The sequence below is a fragment of the Aythya fuligula genome, chromosome 1 (assembly GCF_009819795.1).
Source record: "Aythya fuligula isolate bAytFul2 chromosome 1, bAytFul2.pri, whole genome shotgun sequence".
Lineage (NCBI taxonomy): Eukaryota > Metazoa > Chordata > Aves > Anseriformes > Anatidae > Aythya > Aythya fuligula.
Window position 1 is genome coordinate 83,487,829 of NC_045559.1, and position 17,650 is coordinate 83,505,478.

At 36.5% G+C, this 17,650-nt stretch overlaps 1 protein-coding gene across 1 annotated transcript in view; it reads left to right on the forward strand.

The window, feature by feature from the left end:
* Window positions 1–17,650, forward strand: part of MAN1A2 (mannosidase alpha class 1A member 2) — a 134,778-nt gene that overhangs the window by 11,744 nt on the left and 105,384 nt on the right. The window contains exon 2 of the mRNA XM_032182618.1: window positions 17,128–17,383. Within this exon, the coding sequence (XP_032038509.1) occupies window positions 17,128–17,383 (256 nt within the window). The remainder of the gene's footprint in view (window positions 1–17,127; window positions 17,384–17,650) is intronic.

Genomic DNA, 17,650 nt, shown 5'->3' on the forward strand with positions numbered 1-17,650 from the left:
AATTGTATTGGTATCTGAAAGAAGTTTTTGTTGTTTTTTTTTTTTTATTAAGTGAAGAAAAACACCTCCCCGCACCTCCCCCCAAAAAAAATCAAAACACCAAAACAGCACAATCAGACAAACAAAAAACAGCCCAAACAAAAAAAGCCCCCAGATAAACAGAAAACAGCACTTCATCATTCTTGGTCTTACTTGATGTGAAGAGCAACAAAGCCTGCAGAACAGTGGTGGAAGAGAGCCTGGAATCTTTGTCTGGCTTTCACCCAGTCCTGTGTTGTCATTGCAGCATTTGCTAGCTGCTTGCTGGCCACAGTAGGCTACGGGAACAGTTTATTGGCTTATAAAGTAAAATGCCCAGTGGTTTTTTTGTTCTTGTTTCCAAACTGACAAAATTTGCGATTCACTACCACTCTACGTGTGAACCCCAGGCCCTTGGTTAGCTTGGTTTTTAACATTTATTTTGATTTTAATGTATTACAGATATGTAAATCACTTGATCACTAATTTTATTCAGAGGGATATACTATTGGAGTTGTGTAGTGGTTTGCTTGTCAGCCCTTTTCCCCTCCTTAGATGTAATTTACTCAGAATAGCATCTGGCTGTCACACTACAGTGGGACTAGATCATCCGGTCTACTGCTATTACAAAGAAAAATGACGCTTGACATATTCGTGTCAATTTGGCAAGATGCCTAAATGATTATGCTCAATGAAATATGTGACGTTTCAAGTGGTAATGTAACCTGCAGGAACAGTTGCAGGAGAAATGTACAGTACTGCAAAGAAAATGCCACCTTTACTGGTTCTGGAAGGTTCAAATACTGACACAAGTCACCTGATCAATTCCCAGCACACAACTGCAGGCTTAGTCCATTAATTCAAAGTTTTTTGTACTCTAGAATTTGCTGATGGTGATCCTGAGGAAATTCAAAATGCAATGGAGTTTAAGAAGAAAAACACCAGGAAGTGCCTATGACGCTTCCTTTCCTACACTAAAAAGAAAACGAATCAGCAACCATCCACAGTTCCAAAGTGGTGTGTATAATTACATTGAGTAAGTCATAATTACTTGCTATTCCTAGGTTCCCAGGAAACTCCAGTTTATTTTGAACCTTTCCAAGTCCATAGTATGGAATTCCTAGGAAAAAAGCAAGCTATGTAATGTTGTCTACTGTTGTAATAGCTAGGAATTATATGAAAGCATAAAATGTTTAAATGCTCCCTTATTTGATTATAAATTCATTTTTTCCATCTACCTTACTTCTATTACTAAGGAGAAATTCTGGAGTCTGTGCAAACTAAGTAGGGTTCTTCCACTCTAGCATGAGACAAGTTGCCTTAAACTGCATCAGGCGTAACCTTGCCTCACCAGCTTTCAGGTGGGTCCAATAATGCTTAAAATGGAACACTGTCTGAGAGTTAGAAATCTTTATTTATGTCAATCTGTTCAAAGAAATTTTGTGGTAGATAGTCTCTGATTTTATATTTTACTTCCAGTTTCTGTTCTACTTTTCCTTTTTATAAATTGGTCACTTATTTTTAGCAATTTGACCCTACCATTTTCAGTTCAATGCTTGACAGTTGCAATAAAATAGGACTATGAATGTGGTAAGTGCTATTCAAAATGGCTGAGTGGTCTGAGGCATCTAAAACAACATCACCATCTCTTCTCAACCTTTTTCTTCCACAAAGACAAGGCATAGTCTCAAAAAAAAAAGTCTGGTGATGGGTGGCTAGTACTGCCTCATTTTCTTCTAAAACATGAAGAATGATTGAAACTTAACTCTCACTTTGAGTAGCAAGAGTAAATGAAAGCCTCCGTAAAACTTAATTTCTTAAGGATGAAAGATACAGAATTGCTGTGGATGAGGTTTTGGCATCTTCTAGCATGCACAGAGGTTCTTCATGTCAGAGACAGAGCAATTATTTTCTAGGTAGTGCAGGTTGCTTAACTGGTTAGGCAGTTTGCTAAGGATTAATGTGCTTACCAGCCTGATGAGTCCCTGCTGATGTGAAAGGTGTATGAAAGGAAAATACTAACTGCCTTTCCTTCTTGGAGTGGTTTGATTTTTTTTTTTTGATCTGGTTGAGTTGATGTAGTCCAACTTTTTTTTTTTTTTCCTGAACGTCTTATGTCTTTTGTCAGTATTTTTCTTCTGAGTTAAATTACTGTCTCAGCAATTTCACTGTTTTTCTTACCTTTTGAGACTTACAACAGTTAGAGTATCCTCTCATAACATTAAGTTTTTGGTCGAGCTGAGCCCAAGCTCTTGATGGACTGTGGGTCATAGAGAGTGCAGTCTTTTGGTTTATCAATACTTGTACTGCATGCTTGTTTACTCTATATAATAAACTTATATACATGTACTGAGTTTTGTGAGTTGCATTATTTCATATGTATATATAATATAAATAAATATAAATATGTTCTGGGGAGTAACTGACCCACTATTGGTTTTCTTCCCTTTTTTAATAGGAAAAAAAGATCCACCCAATTATCAGTCTCCTGAATCATCATTATGTAGTTTATTAGTGGGGTGGATTTTTTTATGTGGAAACTTACTGGAAGCACTTGGAAGGCTAAATAACTTGTCACACACTTGTCTTTCATCCTCTGATTTATTGATAAGATTAAAGAATTTTGTGAGTAATGAGATAGTTTTGCTCTGTGGAAAAGTGCAAGATTGGACAGTACATCATTATTTCCAGATAGCCCATTGCTCTGTCTTCAGTTACTGATTTGGCTGATTTGACAAGTAGAGAGGTATAAAGATTTGCTGTTCTCTCTGTCTAACCACTCCCAGAGGTGTGGTATGGGAGAACTTTGTGTAGAGTATTTCCATTTTAATTAAACCAATATTACTGTTACAAGAGGACAGAGACTGCAGTGTGGATATACTTTTATGCATTCCTTCTGGTTCACAGTATAAAATAAGTCCTATATATTTTTTTTTCCCTTGAAGTAAGTAAAGGCTTTGTACCATTGCCTGCTGTTCCTTTCCTGTCTGTGTTTTTCTCATGACATATGATGAAATACCTTCTAAAAGCTACTGACATTCTGAGACTGAGATAAAATTAATTTTTTCTATCATTGCTCTATAATTCTTCCGATTTCTCTGAAGTAGGACTACTTTTTAAACTGCTGCCACATAGCAGCAAGGGAGTATTGCAACTGGAATGATCCTGCCAACACTAAGTGCAAGGAGCTAATCTGTCTTTCAGACTGATAAAATGCTGCTCCCACGCCAAAGCAATGCTAATTGACCATCATTGAAGCTGTATTGACCCGAAGGACTGCATATAACTGTTTTCTGGTGGTGAGAGAAATCAAGAGAAATTGCTGAGACCTGTATTTTTAGAACTTGTTCAGCCTAAGCAGTAAAACCCTAGTGATGTTGACCCACTGCGATGAAGAGCTAGTGTCAGTTTCCTATATGAATAGCTCCCAAGGATTCTTCCTCTTCAGGTTCTGTGCTGTACATTTGAGTGCATGGCTTATGGTGCCATGCACATTGACTGCTATTGTGATTTTAAACATTGATATAAAAATATCAACTTATCATATAGCAATATAGCAACAATTATAGCCTGAGGAGGATAAAACTGAGTAGTGCAAGTGGACTTTCAGTAGTATATTTACAGCACTGCTGCTTCAGGGATGTGCAAAGCAACTCAGGCTGGGTTAGTAAATAGTGTTACAGAAATTTAGCTTGTGTTGACAGAACATCTGTGTGAGAGTAGTCTGTTCTGTAGTGCTCTGTGGAAACTGCTGGGGGATTTCCGTGCAAAGAAGTCTAGTGCCATCTGCTTACCTGAAAGTTTGCCATCTCAGAGTCTATTCTATATGCTGTTTGCTACTCTACCTTTGCAATAGCCATTTTATGTGTATTTTTGCTAGCTCTCAACTATTATATTTGAAAAAAATGAGTACTTTTTAGGCTAAAAGAATAGTCATATCATGGCTATTGCTTTAAACTACTAACTTTCTTCAGCTCTTTTTTTTTGGTTTGTGAGGATCTTCAGCTTTACTTCTGGAGGCTGAGAAGACTCATGTTATAAAAGGAGGGAGTTACCATATTTATTGTGGTACCACTTTTGAACACAGGCTGCAGGAAAAAGGCATTGCTACAGGTCAGATAGAGTTCTTATTTCTACAGTATAGGGGGTGGGAAAAGGAAAAGGGAAATGAGTATCTGACTAGGAACAAGAACCTGGGGAAGGGGTAAGTCTGGGTTACCAGGGGGCCTTGGTGATGAAGAGGAACAATTTATTTCTTTGGAATCTGCAGATAGGAAGTACACACTGAACAAAATAAAATAATACAGGATGGCTGTGAAATAGTAATTTTAGCTGCCTTCTACAAAAACTACAAAAAAGTGTTGTCTGAGACACGAGAAGAGGTGGGCATTGGCTGAGTGAGGTATCAAAGACTTAGCAGAGTGGCACTGGGGAAAGGAGACATTTCAAGCACAGTGGTGCTCAGTAAGGCATAAATAATGCCTTAGGGTGGTAGGGAGTGACTTACTGCATGGAGGAAGCAATATCATTGGGATAAGTTTGAGGAGTAGAAACTAGATGTGATGGTGGGGGAGGGAATGACTGGGGTTATTGATCATGTGAGTTTGTGTGCAGAAAAACTGTTGCTGGTCACTTGGGCTCTACTTTAAGATTCTTGAATATGCAGTTCTGTAACACTTGGATTTCATGTCCTGTTCTCCTATGTGGTCAGCCATTTAATCTTGCCTATATCTGAGTTCCAGCAGTAGTGTTTGGACAGTCAGCCTGTTAGGAGGCCTGATGTGGCCTTAAATGATCAATGATTTTTCAGGTGGCTCAGCTCACCACTGACTGAGTGGCTTGCTGTCTGGTCTCCTGAATACCAGCATAAGGAGTAAGGAAGTTTTTCTTTTCTTTCTCTTTTTTTTTCTTTTCTTATTATTTTTTTTTTTTTTAAGGCAACCAACGCTCTAAAAGAATGATTTGCACAGAGATGCTAACCAACACAAGGAATATTGAGTTACAGCTGGAATATTGTTTTATGTAATACTGCTGATCATATTATCCATGCTGCTGTTACATGTAAGCAATACTAAAATTCACAATATAAGTGGACGTGCAGACATCATTCATGTGCTGGTTGACTTGATGCTAAAAAATGCCTACTTTTCTGGCAATCAGTGAGTCAGTGTAGCATGGCCAGAGAAGTTGTGCTCCTGTGCGCCATTGGAAGAGGTTACCCATGCTGGTGGTGAGCAAATTCTCTTCATCCAGGGATGTTTTCCTACTGCTCATGCATGTGACTTCTCTGCTTTGGGCATACAATGAAGATAGGGCTGTCTTCTCCCTGACTGGAAGTTGGGTTGGTGGAGCTGTTGGAAGAGCTTCACAAGATTTAACCTGCCAGGGCTTGTGCTTACATTGGTGATCTTTGGTCTGGATGTTGTGTTGGTTGTCCAGTCAGTTAATTTATTCTTCTACCATTATTTTAATATAATAATATATATTATGATGCGTATATCTAGTAGTTGCCAGTTTCCAGTAGACCCCTCCCTTATTACTGTTGGCACTGTCTATGTACCTCAGAGCTCTATAATTAGTATGTTTTTTGGTATAAGTCACCTTTTAGCTACAATGTGCACTTCTGTTTCTGGCAGACCCTGTAATGGGAAGGCAGTGTGGACTCATCCATAGACAGAATATTGCTCCTGCTTCTTTCCTCATGTTATCTTTTGGCTGTCATCTGACCCTACCATAGTTAACTCAGGGAGCTAAGCCCATGCAACAAAACTCAGTGAACAAATGTCCAGGGCAACACAACCAAGCCCCTAGGTAGTCTTTTATGTTAAGACCCTCAGTCAGTTCACCAGCCACTGACAAGTGCCAGAGCTGGTGCAGTGCTGAGTGGGACCTTGTACTTGGCAATAGCTAGGCATTAATCAGCTTAAATATCATGTGAAACTGTAGCCCGAGCCTTGTTTTTTTGCCTCCTGCTGCAAGCTGATACATGTGAAACCCTGTTAAGGTATGTTTCTCTTCCTTTGACCTACATAGTAACTGATAGCAGAAGGTTGTCATCTTCTATAGCTCAAATGATAGGGTCTCTAATGGATGTAAAGCTCCAACATTAGAGTTGTGAATTACTGGGATGCTGAAATGATTATCATACCTTTTAGTGATTGCTGCTTCTTAGTTTTCTCTTAAATATATACATATGTACTTAGTTATATACAACAAGTGTCTTAATGGCACCATTTTTTTCCTTTCTAGTTTCCAAAACTCAGTTACTTCATGCTTTTAAAATTCAGCAACATATTATAGCTCAGTGTTTTATTTTTTTCTTATTGTTATCGACTTAGTATTTTAAATTAAAACTTTCAGTCTGTTCTTAGAGTTGTCAGTTTCCTAGCACATATGGAGAGTGAGGCTGTCCTGGTATATTAAGTATTTAATACGTTAATATTTAGCACTTCTTACTGCAAGGTATTCATGCAGCTTTCTCTGTGATGTTCTGACATACTGGTTTCAGCAAGCCTTTGATCTCTGCTGGAAGAGTGTTTTCAAGCTATGTCTTGTAAAGGTAAACAGGTGAAATCCTGTTTCTCTTTTGCTTAAATTTTCTTTTATACATTGCTGTTTCTGTATAAAGTGAAATGTTAGGAAACTGTTGGTAGCATATTTATTAGTCAAGCTGATATCACAGTGTTCTGTTAATTGAGCTAAACTACTTGAACACAAACATACTATAATCAATAGATGTGCTAAGAAATTCCTTTTTGTCTTCACAATGTGAGTATTCAGGACAGAGAATTTCTCAGCTGGTTAAGACTCCTGCCTTAGGACTTGTTCAGTTTCTGGAGACTGTGTGGGGCCTTTCAATGATTCCTGAAGATTTTGTGCATGCCTCCAGGAACTGTTTTCTCCTCTGGGAGTATAATGTACAGAAGGGCGGGGAATTTGTAACTCTAGGATCAGGAAGAAGATCAGGAAAGAAGGGAGAGCAAGGAGATGCTGTCTGTACTGCACACATATAATTAGAGTTCTTTTGTTGTTGCTTTATTCTTGTTTCCTATTCCATCTCCTTCCAAAATTCCTGTACAGAGCTGAATTATGAACCTGCCCCATTTTGGTATAACTGTAAGGCAATGTAGCTAGTGCAGTGAGTGAAGGAGTAGCAAGTCGGTACAGTAGTGCTGAAGATGTAGTGCGAGCTCTCACAGCATATACTGAAACAGATGCTGGTGCTATGCTAAAAGGGACCCATGATTCATTTTCTGTAGGTAAAAAAGTTATGTAAGAACTGCATTTAAAAAACAAAAAAACAAAAAAAAAAAAAAGGAAAAGAAAAGAAAAAAAAAACAACAACCCACAGCTTTTCACTCCAGGGAGCATTAAAATGTTAAATAGTGTCGGAAGTGCTAGTTGCTCTACGTGTGTTCAAAAGGTTGAGAATTAAGGTGTAGTGGGAACATGTAATTTTGTAGTGCCTTGGTTTTCAGGTGTTTGAATATATGTACATTTAAGTAATCTAAAATTAGCCATCTAAGTCTGGCTATCTTTGGGATTCTGTTTAATTGGATGTTGGGCAGCTTAAATAGGATTGTGGTTTTGCTAGGAAAAATGTTGCCATCAAAGCAGGTTTGTTTTAATTGTTGTAAAAAATGAGTATATACTTAATTTTGTGTAGCATAAAGAAAAATAAACATGTTTAGTAAAGAGCATAGTAAGTTTACTTCTGAAAAAGAACAACTTCATGCTGTATGGAAAATGCAGTAGTGTTTCAGAATTTGCAGCGACTTCTGTGATAGAATGCACCATTTTTATTTTCCTTCCTGGTTTGTGTAGTTGGGCTTATGCCTTTTTTCTTATAAGAAACTTGGTTTTGACACTAGTAGTAGGTTGGACATAAAATAATACTTAAGAACTTGATGCTGTGTAATGAAGTGCCCTGGTTCTTTCTCTCTTCTTGAGCATGTTTCAGTATCTGATTTGTGCTATTGACAGCAGTGGGACTGCTTTGTTTGTCCTATATGTAAGTGTGCTTAGCAGATGATGCACTGCTGTTGTATGAGAATGCAGTTCAGTGTAATTGTTTTCTCAGTATCTCAAGACCAGCTATGTGTCATTCTGCTGTGATCAAACGGTAAGTCTTGTAAATCAGGAATGAATATAGCATGCAAGATGTTGGCAAATGCTGTATAGGACTTGAGCGTGATTAGTATAGAGTCTAAATACTACGATAGATCACTATATACATATCTAAACTTACACAACAGTTTCCAGCTAGAGAGGTTTAGAGTGGAAATTTTTATTTTGACATCATTAAGTGTGATAGGCTTCTTGAATTTAAAAGTATCCTACAAGATTTTTGGTGTTGTTAAAATCTTGCATCAAAATGAACTCTACTTTTCCAGATATTTGTTCTTACTGTCTTGCTCACTTCTAATTTTTTATCCTACCCGATGCTCTTGTCCTATACCTATTTCATTTTCTATTTATCATTCCTGTAGCCTATATACTATTTTCACTCAAGCTTCTTCCAAAGTTCTTCCATCTTTATTATTTTAAAGGAAAAAAAAAAAAAAAAAAAAAAGAATGTCTCATGGGGTTACACACTGAAAATGAAGATAAAATGCTCCAGTCAATATTATGCCGAGAAGGTGTTTAGAATCCTTTTACATTTGGCAGGTGGTAACATTCCTCTGATTCATGTTTCTTGATCAAACATAAAGAATTCTGAAATATCATAAGCTTTTAGTATACTTTTTTTTTTTTTTTGAAATCAATTCCTAAAAATAGCTTTTTTTTTCTTCAGAAACAGCATTGCAAGTGATTTGACAATCAGGTTTGAGACTTTGCTCTATAGAGGCTTAATATTCTGCACAAAAGCAACCAGCTGCAGCCATTAAATGAATTTTCTTTAATCAACCTAAGTTCTGTTGTAATGCCTATTTTTGATTGTTAGTACCTTGAGGCAAATCTAATTGTATGCATTTTTCCATCATATAAATGAAAAAGATCTAAGGAAGTATTTTCATAGAGCTGTAGTGATTGAAAACTCTACATTTTTGAACTTTACGCATCCACTGCATTTTCTAAGTGTTTTGTCGAGTCACACTAAGACACTACACACAAAACAGTAAGCTTGCTTATGCAGTATTCAAAATGTGTGTAAAGCATTGTGTTAATTTATATTTATTCATTAATTAATTTTTGTTAATATCTGTTGAGTTGAATATCTTCCTGAAATAGTTGGTTTGATTAATCTGAAAAATCTGTATGAGCTGATACATGAAATATCCTGTTTTGTAATTACGGTAAGCATAAAATGCTTACATGGTCTCTAGTGACCCTTTTTAGCACTGACAAATGTCCAGTTGCTATTATGAATGCAACTGTTGGAGAGTGTTTGCAGAAAACCTCTGCGTTTCTTCACCAAGTAAAAATTAAGCTGACTGTGCAGGCTATGACAGTGCTTTCAGGTGCCAAGAAAAGCATTAACTTGAATTTAGCGTATCTATCAATACTAAGGAATTTTTTTGCTTTTAGTTTTGCAGTGGGCTTGCTCTTCATGCATAAGGGATGTGCTTCAGCTGTCCAGTCCCTTTGGCAAGTTCTCTGAGTGCCCATTCAATCTGTATTTTTGAAATTCTCTCTAAATATTATTATTCCAGAGCTGCTTCAAAGGGCCCTATCTACATCACAAGATAAAGGAAAACAGTTGGGTACAGATAGATACAGAAGTTACAACAAGCATTGGCCTTTAATGATCAGCCATAAGAATTAGTAAATTTAACACTGGACTTCAAAAAGTGTCTGTATTCTTGCCATTCTGCCAGCGAAAATATATATAATGAGTAACAAGTTTTGCAGAAGGAAAACGCAGCAAGGCAGTGTAAGGATGTAAGTATCTGATAAATGTCTTCCTGACAGAATTGCTGAATGAACAGAACAAGCTGTGAGGGTTCCCTAAACATATGGGTTAAGAGAGACCACGTTTAAAATATGTGGAAACAAGGTAGAAAAACTTAGGTGTTGTTAAGTTCTGGAAAAAAAATAAAAATGCCCAGACACAAGCAATCTGGGTAATGGAGAAATTTGCACTGTTGAACAGAAGACGTGGGAGGAAGATTAAAAGTTACGGTTCATTGGACTTGAAGGTGACACCCAGCTATCTGCAAAGAAATGTTGGAGACTGATGTTTTTGCTTTACAAGAGAGATTGGAACGGAATCTGTGAGCTTCCATCACAGAGAGGAATTTGAGAGCTATGCTGAAAGTGTCTGAAGGCCCAGGCTTTTGGCCTAAGATAAAAAAAAATAATAAATCAGACCCATCATTACCAGGAAGCGCCAGTTTCTTCTCCCTGTTAACTAATGGTAGAACACAAGGGAATGGCACAAAGCTGTGCTGGGGAGGTTCAGACTGGATATCAGGAAAAAATTGTTGACCATGAGGGTGGTCAAACCCTGAAACAGGCTTCTGAGCAAGGTGGTTGATGCCCCATGACTGTCAGTGTTCAAGAGGCATTTGGTTAATGCCCTTAATAATATGCCTTGCCTTTTGGTTAGCCTTGATGTGTTCAGGCAGTTGAAACGGGTGATCTTTGTAGGTTCCTTCTAACTGAACTATTCTATTGTGTTGTTTATTGTTCACAGGAGGAAAGAAGTGTGTTGCAGAAAGCCTACATGCAGTTTAAGAGCGGTTATTTAGTATTAAAGGGAAGCAACTGTGTCATTGAATTATTTCTCACCTTTCCTTAGCACAGTCCAAAGAACTTGACTGATGAAAGTGAGGAGGACTGGTGTTTGGAGTGGCAACTGTCCTTGAAGAACAGCAAAGAAGCGAGCTAGCAGAGGATAACTTGGTATCAATAATAGTAAAGGAAGATGGGAAAAAAGAACATGAAGATCAAGGGAAAGTGCAATGGCAAGACAAATTTCTGAAACTAGAGGGAGAGGAATAAAAGTGCTTGAAGAAGGAAACACTTGTTTGTGTTATGACATGAGTACCGCTTGTCAATGCCAATGTAACCATCTGCTAGAAATAAGTTCTACTGTCACCTTTGTCTAAAAGGAACCACTCAAGAAGTGTGCACCTTTAGTTACTATCTGCTGCCTCTCATCGCCCAGAAAGTTAATCTATGTCCTTGCATGGCTTGAAAGTGTATTCTCCATATCCTAAGAAAACATGATGGGCTTGTAATGTGTGTGTATGTTATAAAACGGTGTATGTTGGAAGGAAAAGCAACTTCAATACTTAATGTGTGAAATGTTTTTTGAGTCACCGACTCAAATTTTTTTTCTTGTCTATCCATCTGCTGAGAATCCAAACAATAATAAACTGGTTGCTGTCTTGCTTTAGTAACCCTATGCTATGCTTTTTAGTGTGGGAGAGCAGTTACTGGTCACCAGTTTTCTTTCCTTTATTTTAATTTTTTTTCTTTTTAAATCTTGAATGAACAAGCTTTAAAGCTTTTTTTTTTTTTCTTTCTTTTTTTTCTTCTTTTCTTTTCCTCCAGATCAGTTATTCAAAAGCTTGTTCTCTCACAGCAGGTAAGAGAGACTTGCATTAAAAGTCATCAGGGCAAGGGAAGCTTTCGTGGCTACTCTTAAGTTCAGAAAGTTCCCTACCTCATGCATATTTTTGTAGCACATAAAGATTCACCTACTGATTCTATTATCAAGCCTTACAACTTGTGGTCTTTTCTGAATGACATTTTGTCTGCTTGTGCAGACTGTGTACAATATTCTTGCATAAGCAGCTGCAACAGTTAACTACAGTGATTGTTTAAGGAACTTGCACCTGTTTCTGGTATGCACTTGTCTAGTTTCAGATTGTAATTATTTGGGTCTATTTATGGTCCTTGCTGGCAAAAATAGTCTACTTGATGATCCTTTTAATATTGCTTGTTTTAAAGATGCTACCAATGTAGTTTCACGGTACGTAGACCTCTCTATTTTGTCTCAAAATTTTTAGAACAAGCTGTTGGGGTGACTAAAGGAAGCAGCAGCTTTGCTTTAGGTAAGGTTTTTGAAGAATTACTCCAAATGGTGTGTATTATAAGAGCTTGCTAGTGTTGACTGGAGCAGGGGGATAGTTGGGTAGGGAAACCGTTTTTGACACATTGTGATATGTGTTTATGCTGGGACTGTTTCCAATCTTTATTCAACTGTGAATATGTTCTTAGTTTGGTCCTTTGAGGTCTCTCTTCTTTATCTCCATGATTTATTGAATGTAATGATATCTACACATATTGAACTGTTGCTGACTCTTTCTTATGCTGGATGAGGAGTTTGTTGGCATTTGGGTGCTGTTCGGTGGGGAGTGGGAGGCAGTGGGGAGTCTCAGTTGGTCACACATTTCAAATCTTTTCACAACTTCATTATGTATTTTCACTTATGTCATAATGCCTAAGAACTCAAGAAAAGTGATGTGACTTCTTAGGAGTGAGATTTTTCTTTTGCTAAGGTCATATACTTCAATATATTTGGTAAAATACATCTTCAGCTGGAACATACAATATGACATTTCTTGCAGCTCAGGCTGTCCATCATTGGTAATTGCACAGTGAATTTCTGTCTGCAGAAGAAGCTCTTGCACTATCTACTGTAAACTCCCTCAAATACCTGTTGACCTTTCTCTTCATCTTACTGTTTTCGTATGTTTGTTTCAAAATGTCACTTCCTGGAAGGCTTTTGGCTGATCATATAGTTAGTGCTAGAGTTTTTCATCTTAATATGGAGTCTTTGCATATTTTCTTCAAACACTTTAATATACTGCTGAGTGGATGAAGGAAAGTAGACTGTCATTCAGACCTCCTTAATGAATCTTGTCGGGTTATAGTGCTGTAGAAATCAAAACTACTATATAAATGTATATAGTAGTTCAGTAGTAGTTTAGACGTGAGTTCAAAACTGTTCTGAATTATGGCTGTTTCATACGCTTTGTTTGAATCTGGAAATAAATTAAGATGGTAGAATGATTCAACACCAATTACTTGTCCTGGGACTGAGAATTAAAGGGAAGGATGTAGGTAGAATCTTCATGGTGCTTGATTTTGGTAACACAAAATTGTGATAATGCACAAAGCATGTTACTACAGTGGCACACTTTAGTGAGTCACACTTACTCTAGCTACTCATAGTTAATTTTTTTCACATCTTTTTGGGGGATTGTCTTTAGGTACATGTGTGTTAACCACAGGCTTTACCAAAAATTTTATACCTACAGATAAAGCACATTTATTGTAAAATAGTCTCTGCAAACTAGGTTCATGTGGATATACCATGAACATCTTTTTATGAAGGCCTGAAAGGCATAATTATCATGTTCTAAAAATTCCTTTTTTTTTTTTTTTTTTTTTTTTTCAAAGGATGAGCCTCACGGAAAAACCTGATTTCAGTGTTTACTAGCAAAACCATTAGTAGATCTAGTCAAAAGGTAAATGGTATCACTTGCCTCCAGATACTGAGTTTGAAAACGAGAAACATGCTTCCAAAATACACTAACCCCACACTGAGCGTTTAAGAATCAAAATACTTCAATAATGCTTCCTGTTTCTCATTCTCCATAAGCCATGTCTTTGGTTTCTGCACAGAATACTCTTTCTTAGTGAAACTGTGACTGTGCAAAATGATCTCTAGTTCTGGCTACCTCATTCTGTCTAGCTGCATCTTCCACAAAGCCACCTTCAGCTAGCTTCAAAAAAGCTTTCCAGACTACAGACCTATGGTTTCAAGTTTTTGAAGGACTGCTACTATTCATCTGTATTAATGAGATTGGATTTGATGGTCATAAAGAGGAGCTCAGTGCTTCATTTTTCATTGTTTAGGAGAAACTGAATGTGACATGGATGATACTATGAAAAGTGGCTGAAGAAATTCTTTAAAAGCCTTTCAGTCAATGCATCTGTTAAAGCATTTTGTTACAATTCTCATGATGAAATATATAAAGGTAATAGTGCTACTATAATTTTTAACTGCAAACGTAATAGCACATAAGAAAAAAACAAAGTGCTAATACAACAGTCTGTGTAACAAAGCTTTTTGTTGACAGCATGTGTTATCAAGTGATGTCAGATTTTGTCAAACTGAGAACAAAATGTGCCTTAAAGTTCTTGAGCTCGTGTGCTGAGCTAAAGAGTGCAGCTGAGATGTATATACATTTTAACTTAAAAATATACTGTGTATTTATGTGATAACAGTCAGGGCTAGTGCGCTGGGGGGTTGAACTGTGCATTTCTTGAACGAGAAGCCTGATTTACTGCACTTTGACTTAGATAATCCTTCATCAGAGAACTGTAACTGTCATACACCTTACACAAAATGGATTAATCTATGGGGATTACTCTGTTACTACTGTGCTAAATTATAGAAATATTTAGCCCAAACATTTTTATAGTCCATGAGGATAGAAATTGTCAAATAAAGTTTGTGAGACAGTAACTGAAATTGTATTCGATTGGTTTCTAAGAAATTTAGGGAATCCACTTTAGTTTTAGTCAGTTTTCAAAAGCAGTTTTTTAAGATTAAGAGAATTAATAGTTTAAAATCAGAAAATGCTAGTTAGTGCATTAACACTTCATTAACGTTTCAGCGTGCTTTATATCTGCATTAATTCTGATTTATGTTTTGTACGTTATGTTGAACATAAACTTTCATTAACTAATGCATCTCAAAACATAGCAGTCTTTATCTTACATTTCTTTTCTGTGCTGAAATGTAGACTATCACTTTAATACATTAAGACTCCTATTTTTAGAATGATGCATTTAAAATATCAGGACAAGTTGGTGATTTTTTTTCCTTTCAGTTTGTTTTTATCTATTTTACTGCAACTTATCTGGTAAATTTGAGATGTTTTACAACAGGGTTATTATGCGCATCTTCCCATTCTAATCTGCTTGAGTGTCCTTTCCATATTCCCTCTACTCTGAAGAAGTTTTTACCTTTTAATTGTGTTAGAGAAGACATTTTGAATTTCTTCCATTCCTAAATTGGTACATGGCCTGCAATATTCTATTCCATATAACAGCTGTTCTAAGTAGTTATATCTGATGGATACCTTTTGTGCTTTCTCTTGGAAATCTGAGTATTGGCATACAGTATAGAGAGCATGTTCATGAGGTATTTTTAATAAGAAAGTAGATGGAAGAAGAGCTTTTTAAGATGTGTGTGAATATGCTTACTATGCTCCGCCTTATCATTGTAGGGCAGTATTTCCAAGTTTAGGTTGTCACATCTGCTCAGGAAAAGCATACCCTTAGACTGTTCTCTTTTAGGTGCTGTTAAAATACTTTTCTTTTTTTTTTTTTTTTTTAATTTGTGGGCTTCTTTTCCCTCTGCCCCAGTTTAGATCAATTCTGCAAACCATCTGGCAATATTTTTATATCCAGAGTGCAAGTGTTTTTATCCTTTTTTTTTTTTTATTATTATTTTCATCATCTTTGAGATATGGCTGCTTGATTTTTTTAATCCTTCCTGTTTGTGTCTCAAAGCCCCTATTAATACTTGAAGCATCCCAGTAGCCATTATTAAAAATGCAGTAGACACTGTAAAGAAAGCAGAATGTCTTTCTTCTAAAACATATAAAACATAACTTCATGCAAGTTACTCATATTGCCTTTGTTCTCCAACCTATTTTGGAAAGGTGAAACAGTGCTGTATAATAGTCATGACATGATCTATGAGGTTAATAAAAACAGTTCTGCTCTACTTGGAAAGCTCAGTAAGGTCTGTCCATATTCTTAAATATTGCAGTCTAAATATTCCAATGCAGCACCCCAATCTGTTACTTAGTTTGGTTGAATCTCTGAAATGTTACCAGTTTATCATAGATGTCAAATATTTTTAATAAATTTTATAGGAAAAATAGCCCAGTTTAACCCTAACATGTAGGTATCTTCTACTTTTTTGTTGTTAATGTATGGTTAACAGTTAATCCCATGGTTGTGTTTTCTGTAAATTTTGGATTGGCTTTTCATTGTCATGTATCAGAAAGCGATTGTTCCTTTTCATTAGTACTGCTTCAACACACTGGAAAAAAAAATGTCATTTGTGTCAAGTGACTCAGCTCCTACTAAAAGTGGTTAGGCCAAGCTTGGTATCTCTTATGTGGTTTGCTGCATGCCTTCTCTTCTTTCCATTATCCACTTAATGTTTTTCAGCAAAAGAGTATTTTTTTGTCCAGGTAGGCAGAGGGTAGGGAGTGTATTGGTTTTTAATCTCTGCAACTATTTTGGCTTACATTGGTCATTGAACAACTCTATAAAGAAAAATAAAAAGGTTTTGTTATGTTGAGGGTCATGATGTGTATTTTCCTGATGCTTTTAAGTATTTTAGGACGTTTTTCATTTGTTAGAATAACCTCTTGTTTAATACCGGCTTTAAAACAGCTCTCCTTGTTTTGTGTATGAATCTCATCTTTTACTGATCATTAAAGATCATGGTGCAAGATTGTGCTTAGAACCAAGATATTGTTGCTTTTGGCAACAGTGAGTTTCAAAGTCATGCTTTATTAAAAACCCTTATGTTCTTAAATTGCTTTATAATTAACTCTGCCTTTAGTTTGTGAGATTTATAGACGATACCAATCAGAACAATAAGTACTGAATTCAAGGCAAAACACAGCGTGATGGGGTTTACAGCTCTTGCTGCAATCTCATTGTTAATAAGGGCCTTACTGCAATTTTTTGTAGTTATTACTCCAGATCTTGACAAGTTGCACGTGATGTATTATTGTGCAGAAGGTGAGGAAGAGCCCTTTTGATTATATTAAGACTGATTGTTAGATATGCCTGTGCGTATATCCTGTAGTTGAAGTACAGGATGTAGAGCTTTTCCTTTCTAAAGTCTTGAATAGATAAGCAAAGGTGCTTAGGTATAATCCAGAATACCTTATGGTATATTTTTCTACAATACTTTCACTGATGTGTGTGCTGTTCATCTTTTGAGCTTCATGGCAAAATTGAAATATGTTAATGCACATTTCTACGCAATAAACTTGTCTGAATCGTTAGAATTATTTAGAGTAAACCAACTTGGAATGTGGCTTCTGTTTTGAAGCTGCAGTTTGTTTATGATCAATGTATTTTTAGTAATGAGATGCTGACTAGCATTTGTGTCTCTAGAGAAGAAGAGGAACGTCTGAGAAATAAGATCCGAGCAGATCATGAAAAGGCTCTGGAAGAGGCTAAGGAGAAATTGAAGAAATCACGTGATGAGATACAAGCTGAGATTCAGACAGAAAAGAACAAAGTAGTACAAGAGTTGAAAAAGAAAGACAGCAAGCCACTGCCCCCTGTTCCTTTACCAAATCTTATAGGGATAAACAGTGGAGAACCAGCAGACCCGGATATTCGAGAGAAGAGGAACAAAATTAAAGAGGTAAATATGATGATGTGGTCCTACCCATTCTTGTATCTGATAGTAGTTATTTATGACATTTAGTGGTTATGTTTAAAAAAAATAAGAAAATCAAGTATTAATAAATATTGACAGATTATTGCATGTTTTTTTCTGATATTGGAGTGTTAAACTGTTATGCAGTGAAATATTAAAAATGTTTTTTTTCTAGAATTTGGTGTTATGGGGGTAGAATGGGGATGGTGTTGTAGTTGGTCATTAAGGTGTGGAACAGGAACGGTGTATCTT